The sequence below is a fragment of the Lolium perenne genome, chromosome 4, assembly GCF_019359855.2.
Source record: "Lolium perenne isolate Kyuss_39 chromosome 4, Kyuss_2.0, whole genome shotgun sequence".
Classification (NCBI taxonomy): Eukaryota; Viridiplantae; Streptophyta; class Magnoliopsida; order Poales; family Poaceae; genus Lolium; species Lolium perenne.
In genome coordinates this window covers 116224573-116233894 of record NC_067247.2, presented here as the reverse complement: position 1 = coordinate 116233894, position 9322 = coordinate 116224573, and the positions used below count along the sequence as shown (strand labels likewise).

At 46.1% G+C, this 9322-nt stretch overlaps 1 protein-coding gene across 1 annotated transcript; it reads left to right on the top strand.

Annotated features, from left to right (window-relative positions):
* The first annotated feature begins 4487 nt into the window (after positions 1 to 4487).
* On the top strand, positions 4488 to 5297 carry LOC127347123 (uncharacterized). The gene has a single exon (XM_051373347.1). It carries the CDS (start codon positions 4488 to 4490, stop codon positions 5295 to 5297), a length of 810 nt encoding a protein of 269 aa, XP_051229307.1.
* The last annotated feature ends 4025 nt before the right edge of the window (positions 5298 to 9322 follow it).

Here is a 9322-nt window from a genome sequence, read left to right as displayed (position 1 = left end):
TGAGAGTGTCCACTAGTGAAAGTCTATTCCCTAGGCCTTGTTCCTAAATACTGCTATCGCTGCTTGTTTCTTTGTTTCTTGTGTTACTACTCTTGCATTACTACCGCTTGTTTCTTGTTCGGGCAAAGCACTTCGGTGTCGTTGCCGTTGCTCTGCTTATTCATACCACCTGTATTTCACTATCTCTTCGCCGAACTAGTGCACCTATTAGGTGTGTTGGGGACACAAGAGACTTCTTGCTTTGTGGTTGCAGGGTTGCATGAGAGGGATATCTTTGACCTCTTCCTCCCTGAGTTCGATAAACCTTGGGTATCCACTTAAGGGAAACTTGCTGCTGTTCTACAAACCTCTGCTCTTGGAGGCCCAACACTGTCTACAAGAATAGAAGCTCCCGTAGACATCAGTGAACTGTGGACCCCGGTCCATTCTTTTATACTGAAATACAAATCTGCTGCAATACTTGTTCTTTACTGTTTTCTTGCAAACAATCATCTTCCACACAATACGGTTAATCCTTTGTTACAGCAAGCCGGTGAGATTGACAACCTCACTGTTTCGTTGGGGCAAAGTACTTTGGTTGTGTTGTGCAGGTTCCACGTTGGCGCCGGAATCTCTGGTGTTGCGCCGCACTACATCCCGCCGCCATCAACCTTCAACGTGCTTCTTGGCTCCTCCTGGTTCGATAAACCTTGGTTTCTTTCTGAGGGAAAACTTGCTGCTGTGCGCATCATACCTTCCTCTTGGGGTTCCCAACGAACGTGTGAGTTACACGCCATCAAGCTCTTTTTCTGGCGCCGTTGCCGGGGAGATCAAGACACGCTGCAAGGGGAGTCTCCACTTCCCAATCTCTTTACTTTGTTTTTGTCTTGCTTTATTTTATTTACTACTTTGTTTGCTGCATTATATCAAAACACAAAAAAATTAGTTGCTAGCTTTACTTTATTTACTGTCTTGCACTCTTTATCAAAAACACAAAAAAATTAGTTACTTGCATTTATTTTATCTAGTTTGCTTTATTTACTACTGCTAAAATGGCTACCCCTGAAAATACTAAGTTGTGTGACTTCACAACCACAAATAATAATGATTTCTTATGCACACCTATTGCTCCACCTGCTACTACAGCAGAATTCTTTGAAATTAAACCTGCTTTACTGAATCTTGTTATGCGAGAGCAATTTTCTGGTGTTAGTTCTGATGATGCTGCTGCCCATCTTAATAATTTTGTTGAACTATGTGAAATGCAAAAGTATAAGGATGTAGATGGTGATATTATTAAATTAAAATTGTTTCCTTTCTCATTAAGAGGAAGAGCTAAAGATTGGTTGCTATCTCTGCCTAAGAATAGTATTGATTCTTGGACTAAATGCAAGGATGCTTTTATTGGTAGATATTATCCCCCTGCTAAAATTATATCTTTGAGGAGTAGCATAATGAATTTTAAACAATTGGATAATGAACATGTTGCTCAAGCTTGGGAAAGAATGAAATCTTTGGTTAAAAATTGCCCAACCCATGGACTGACTACTTGGATGATCATCCAAACCTTCTATGCAGGACTAAATTTTTCTTCGTGGAATTTATTGGATTCAGCTGCTGGAGGTACCTTTATGTCCATCACCTTGGGGGCGGCTACAAAGCTCCTTGATAATATGATGATTAATTACTCTGAATGGCACACGGAAAGAGCTCCACAAGGTAAGAAGGTAAATTCTGTTGAAGAATCCTCTTCCTTGAATGATAAGATTGATGCTATTATGTCTATGCTTGTGAATGATAGGACTAATGTTGATCCTAATAATGTTCTGTTAGCTTCATTGGTTGCCCAAGAAGAACATGTTGATGTAAACTTCATTAAAAAAAATAATTTCAACAACAACGCTTATCGGAACAATTCTAGTAATAACTATAGGCCATATCCTTATAATAATGGTAACGGTTATGCTAATTCTTATGGGAATTCTTACAACAATAATAGGAACACACCCCCTGGACTTGAAGCTATACTTAAAGAATTTATTAGTACACAAACTGCCTTTAACAAATCTGTTGAGGAAAAGCTCAATAAAATTGATATTCTCGCTTCTAAGGTTGATAGTCTTGCCTCTGATGTTGATCTTTTGAAATCGAAAGTTATGCCTAATAGGGATATTGAAAATAAAATTGTTACTACAGCAAATGCCATCCAAATTAGAATTAATGAGAATATAAGATTAATGGCTGAACTGCGTGCTAGGTGGGATAGAGAAGAAAATGAAAAACTAGCTAAAGAGAAAAATGTAGCTAAAGTTTGGATTATCACCACCACAAGTAATGTTGATTCCTCACATGTTGCTGCACCTCCTACTATCAATGGTAAAATAATTGGTGTTGGCAATGCTTCTACGCCTAATGCAAAGCCTGCAAACTTGCAAAAAACTGCTAAAACTGCCTGTGATAAAACTGCTGAAATTTTTTCCAACATTGGGGATGATGATCCCATTGCTGTAGCTCATGATGATTTAGATTTTGATGATTGCCACATCTCTAAAGTTATAAAGTTCTTACAAAAACTTGCTAAGAGTCCCAATGCTAGCGCTGTAAACTTGGCTTTCACAAAACATATTACAAATGCTCTCATAAAAGCTAGAGAAGAGAAACTAAAACTTGAAACTTCTATTCCTAGAAAGCTAGAAGATGGTTGGGAGCCCATCATTAAAATGAGGGTCAATGATTTTGATTGTAATGCTTTATGTGATCTTGGTGCAAGTATTTCTGTTATGCCTAAGAAAGTCTATGATATGCTTGACTTGCCACCATTGAAAAATTGTTATTTGGATGTTAATCTCGCTGATAATGCTAAAAAGAAACCTTTGGGGAGAATTGATAATGTTCATATTATGGTTAACAATAACCTTGTCCCCGTTGATTTTGTTGTCTTGGATATTAAATGCAATGCATCTTGCCCCATTATATTGGGAAGACCTTTTCTTCGAACCGTTGGTGCTACTATTGATATGCAGGAAGGTAATATTAAATATCAATTTCCTCTCAAGAAAGGTATGGAACACTTCTCTAGAAAGAGAATAAAGTTACCTTTTGATTCTATTATCATAGCAAATTATGATGTTGATGCTTCATCTCTTGATAATACTTGATTCACACTTTCTGCGTCTAGCTGAAAGGCGTTAAAGAAAAGCGCTTATGGGAGACAACCCATGTTTTTACTACAGTATTTTTTGTTTTATATTTGAGTCTTGGAAGTTGTTTACTACTGTAGCAACCTCTCCTTATCTTAGTTTTATGTTTTGTTGTGCCAAGTAAAGTCTTTGATAGTAGAGTGGATACTAGATTTGGATTACTGCGCAGAAACAGATTTCTTTGCTGTCACGAATCTGGGTCTAATTCTCTGTAGGTAACTCAGAAAATTATGCCAATTTACGTGAGTGATCCTCAGATATGTACGCAAATTTCATTCAATTTGGGCATTTTCATTTGAGCAAGTCTGGTGCCTTAATAAAATCCATCTTTACGGACTGTTCTGTTTTGACAGATTCTGCCTTTTATTTCGTATTGCCTCTTTTGCTATGTTGGATGAATTTCTTTGATCCATTAATGTCCAGTAGCTTTATGCAATGTCCAGAAGTGTTAAGCATGATTGTGTCACCTCTGAACATGTTAATTTTTATTGTGCACTAACCCTCTAATGAGTTGTTTCGAGTTTGGTGTGGAGGAAGTTTTCAAGGATCAAGAGAGGAGTATGATACAATATGATCAAGGAGAGTGAAAGCTCTAAGCTTGGGGATGCCCCGGTGGTTCACCCCTGCATATTCTAAGAAGACTCAAGCGTCTAAGCTTGGGGATGCCCAAGGCATCCCCTTCTTCATCGACAACATTATCAGGTTCCTCCCCTGAAACTATATTTTTATTCGGCCACATCTTATGCACTTTGCTTGGAGCGTCGGTTTGTTTTTGTTTTTGTTTTGTTTGAATAAAATGGATCCTAGCATTCACTGTATGGGAGAGAGAGACACGCTCCGCTGTAGCATATGGACAAGTATGTCCTTAGGCCTTACTCATAGTATTCATGGCGAAGTTTCTTCTTCGTTAAATTGTTATATGGTTGGAATTGGAAAATACTACATGTAGTAATTCTAAAATGTCTTGGATAATTTGATACTTGGCAATTCTTGTGCTCATGTTTAAGCTCTTGCATCATATACTTTGCACCCATTAATGAAGAAACACTTAGTGTTAGATCAGGAGGCACCGGCTGATCAACTTGGAGCTTACTCCAAGTCACCTAGCTAAATACGTATTCTATACTTGTATTGTGTATTTGTAATTGTCTATAAATATATGAGGAGGGCCGAGGCACTGCGATCACGCAGCCCGGATTCAATTAAACTTTCATGGTATCAGAGCACCAGCCGATCCTCTCTTCCCTCTAAAACCCTAAACCTCAAAAACCCTAGCCCTCCTCCCTCTCTCCCGCCGCCACCATCACCATGTCTGCCGACGATCTCAAGAAGCTCGAACAAGAGCTCAAGGAACGTGAGTCCCTCCTCCAGGCTCGCCAAGCCGAACTCGACCGCCGCCTCGCCGAGATGGGCAAAAGCGTCGACAACACTACAACCTCCCCAAACCCTAGCCCCACTCCCTCCTCCTACGTCGCCTCTATCAAAAGCCATGTCCCTGTTACCCTTGATCTGCAGGAATCCAACTACGCCAAGTGGCGGGAACTCTTCCTCGTCGCGCTCGGGCGCTACGGCCTCACCGCCCACGTCCTCGGCACCACCGGCGCTACGCCATCGGACACGTCGCCCACATCTGACTGGGCACGGGACAACTACACCGTCCTCTCCTGGATCTATGGCTCGATCTCCTCCGAGCTCCTCGGCATCATCATGGCCCCTGGATCCATGGCGCGGCAAATCTGGGACGCGCTGGCCAGCCTCTTCCACGACAACAAGAAAAGCCGCGCTCTCGCCATCGACGCGGAGTTCCGCAACACCCCGCAAGGAGACATGAGCGTCCACGACTACTGCTCCAAACTCAAGTCCTTCGCCGATGCCCTCGCCGACGTCGGCCAGCCTGTCTCCGACGAAACCCTCGTCCTCACGGTCCTCCGCGGCCTCAACGAGCAGTTCAGCCATCTCCGCTCGTTTCTCCCGTACCAGGTGCCGTTTCCCACCTTTCTTCAAACACGATCTGCTCTTGTCCTTGAGGAGGCACAGAAGAAGACCGACGCCAAGAATGCGGCTGCCTCCGTGCTCTGGGCCAGCGGCAACAGCATCAACCCGCACGCTGGTGGCTAGCGTGCTCCTTCGGCTGGACGTGGCGGTGGCTCAGGCAGCACCGATCCCCGTCCCCCTTCGCCCTACCAGCCTGGCCTCTTCATCAACTCTGGCCGTGGTGGGGGCTACGGTGGTCGCCGTGGTCGCGGCGGTGGCCGTGGCCGCGGCCGCGACAACAACTCTCCCTGGATGTACAATCCGTGGACCGGGCTCCCGACCCGGGCCGCGCAGCAGCAGCAACTCCAGCTCGCCCCATGGCAGCCACGCTGGCGCGCGCCCACGGCCGGCGTTTTGGGCCCCCGCCCCGGTCACCAAGCCTACACCGCCACCGGACAGCAGCTTCCTCCCATGACGCCGACCTGGAACAACGGTCTGATTATTCCTCCCCAGCAACACGTCTCGCAGCAGCAGCTCGACCCAGCTCTTCTTACGGCACTTCAGAACATGCACCTCCCCGGCAACCAAGAGTGGTTTATGGATTCACGCGCCTCGTCTCACATGGCATCCGATCATGGTATACTCTCTTCCCTTCGACCATCTTCTTCACATAAAATCATAGTCGGCAACGGTGCATCTCTTCCTGTTACACACATAGGTTCTTACACACTGCCCCTTCATCCTAAACACATATATCTTCGTAACATTCTAGTTGTTCCTCATATTATCAAAAACCTTATTTCTGTTCGTCAATTCACTATCGATAATCTTTGCTCCATTGAATTTGACCCTTTCGGTTTCACTGTGAAGGATCTTCTCACCAAGACCGTGATTCTTCGATGCAATAGCTCCAGCCCACTCTACTCCCTCTGACCACCAGACGCTCAAGCTCTCCTCACCACTTCATCCTTCGAGCTTTGGCACCGCCGCCTTGGACATCCTGGCCACCACACCATGCAGCGTCTCCACCAACATCAACAAATTCCACCAAACAAAGCATCGTCGTCCTTATGTCATGCGTGTCAGTTGGGCCGCCACATCAGGCTGCCCTTTTATCCTTCGGAGTCCATTAGTGTCAAACCTTTTCAATTGTTACATTGTGATTTGTGGACATCGCCTATTCCTAGCACCTCTGGTTTTGGTTATTACCTCATTATTGTGGATGATTATACTCACTATTTTTGGACGTTTCCCCTTCGTAAGAAATCTGATGTTTTCCTTACCTTCACTGCCTTTCATGCCTATGCTCGCACCCAATTTAACCTTCCTATCCTCGCTATCCAATGTGACAATGGTCGCGAATTCGACAACAAACAAGTCCACTCCTTCTTCACCAAACATGGCACCCTCTTTCGCTTCTCCTGCCCTCACACATCACAACAAAACGGTAAAGCCGAACGCGCCATTCGTACCACCAACAATGTCATTCGCACCCTTCTCTTTCAAGCCTCTATGCCTCCCTCCCTTTGGGCCGAAGCCCTACACACCGCTACCTTCCTAATCAACATACGCCCCACCAATGCCCAGACCCTTACCACCCCCTACGAACTCCTCTTCGGCCTCACCCCTTCATATCACACTCTTCGCGTCTTCGGTTGCCTTTGCTACCCGAACATTACCTCCACCACGCCCAACAAACTATCTCCTCGCTCCACCAGATGTGTCTTTTTAGGATACCCCTCCCATCACAAAGGATATAGGTGCCTCGACCTCGCTACCCGCCGCATCATTATCTCGCGTCACGTCATCTTCGACGAGCACACCTTTCCCTATGCACCAGACACACCAGTTCAACCATCGCCACCCCCAACACCTGATCTCTTCGATCCCATAGACTCACCACCACTTCCAGTACCCTCCCCTCGCCCGGCAGCGTCCCCTGCCGCGGCAACACCTCCTCCTCCCGATGCCCCTCGCCAGCCTCCCGCGGCACCGGTTTCGCCCGCTGCGCGCCCTTCTCCTGCCGCCGCCGCCACGCCTCCTGCACCTACACCACCTCAGCCTCAACCCGTACCACCTCCTGTCTATCGCACTCGCTCCACGACAGGTCGTCTCCCTGGTCCCAGAGAGAGGCTCAATATCTCTGCCATTGTTTCCTCTCCACTCCCATCTACCTATCTCTTAGCTCTTCGTGATCCTAACTGGCGGCAGGCCATGCAGGAAGAGTACGACGCACTCACACATAACCAAACTTGGACTCTTGTCCCTCCCCCACCTGGTGCCAACATTGTGAGCGGAAAATGGATTTTTCGCCACAAATATAACTCCGATGGTTCTCTTGCCCGTCACAAAGCCCGTTGGGTGGTACGCGGCTTCTCGCAACAGCCCGGCGTCGACTTTGATGAAACCTTCAGCCCTTTAGTTAAACCCGCTACCATTCGCATCGTTCTCTCTCTTGCCCTCTCTCACGCTTGGCCCATTCATCAACTCGACGTCAAAAATGCCTTCCTCCATGGTCATCTCGATGAAGTGGTCTATAGTCAGCAACCCTCTGGATTTATCGATCCACAACATCCTAACCATGTTTGTCGTCTTCTCAAATCCCTCTATGGCCTTAAACAAGCCCCCCGTGCTTGGTTTCAACGCTTCTCTACGTTTGCTCGTTCCGTCGGGTTTGTTGAATCCAAATCTGATGCCTCTCTATTCATTCTTCGTCGGGGCTCTGACACTGCATACCTTCTCCTATATGTTGATGATATAATTCTCACCACATCCACCACATCTCTTCTCACCCATGTCACCTCTGCTCTCAGTCGTGAATTCGCCATGAAGGACCTTGGTCCACTTCATCACTTTCTCGGCATTTCAGTCACTCGTACCCCCACCAGCATCCACCTCTCTCAACACCAATATATTCTGGATATTCTTTCTCGCGCAGGCATGAGCGATTGTCACCCCGTTACCACACCTATCGATACCAAAGCCAAACTATCCTCCACAGCTGGCTCCTCTGTCTCGGATCCGTCTCTCTATCGTAGCCTTGCTGGAGCTCTTCAGTATGCCACTCTCACCCGTCCTGACATATCCTATGCCGTCCAACAAGTCTGTCTACACATGCATGACCCTCGTGAACCTCATTTCTCTCTAATCAAACGTATTCTTCGCTACCTTAAGGGCACTCTCCACCATGGTCTCACTTTGCACCGTTCCTCCTCTCATTCCCTTGTTGCCTACTCCGATGCTGATTGGGCCGGGTGTCCGGATACTAGACGCTCTACATCGGGGTTTTGCATGTATCTTGGAGATAATTTGATAAGCTGGTCGTCTCGCCGCCAGACAACGGTCTCTCGTTCTAGTGCCGAGGCCGAATACCGCGCTGTTGCCACGGCGGTCGCGGAATCTTGCTGGGTACGACAACTATTGCAGGAGCTACATCGTCCCATTGACACAGCCACTATCGTGTATTGTGACAATGTCAGCGCTGCTTACTTGTCGGCCAATCCAGTTCATCATCGCTGCACCAAACACATTGAGCTCGATATTCATTTTGTTCGGGAGAAGGTGGCTCTCGGCGATGTTCGTGTGTTACATGTGCCATCTACATCACAGTATGCTGACATTTTCACCAAAGGCCTGCCGACTATTTTGTTCAGGGAATTCCGATCCAGTCTTCACGTCGATACTCTCCCAGGTTCAGACTGCGGGGGCGTGTTAGATAAGGAGGCACCGGCTGATCAACTTGGAGCTTACTCCAAGTCACCTAGCTAAATACGTATTCTATACTTGTATTGTGTATTTGTAATTGTCTATAAATATATGAGGAGGGCCGAGGCACTGCGATCACGCAGCCCGGATTCAATTAAACTTTCACTTAAAGCTTGCTAATTTGGTTTGCATATTTGGTTTCTCTAAAGTCTAGATAATATCTAGTATTGAGTTTTGAACAACAAGGAAGACGGTGTAGAGTCTTATAATGTTTACAATATGTCTTTTATGTGAGTTTTGCTGCACCGTTCATCCTTGTGTTTGTTTCAAATAACCTTGCTAGCCTAAACCTTGTATCGAGAGGGAATACTTCTCATGCATCCAAAATCCTTGAGCCAACCACTATGCCATTTGTGTCCACTATACCTACCTACTACATGGTATTTCTCCGCCATTCCAAAGTA

What these genes read in the sequence shown, in the direction of transcription:
- LOC127347123 (XM_051373347.1), top strand. Translation starts at nt 4,488, where the DNA reads ATGTCTGCCGACGATCTCAAGAAGCTCGAACAAGAGCTCAAGGAACGT.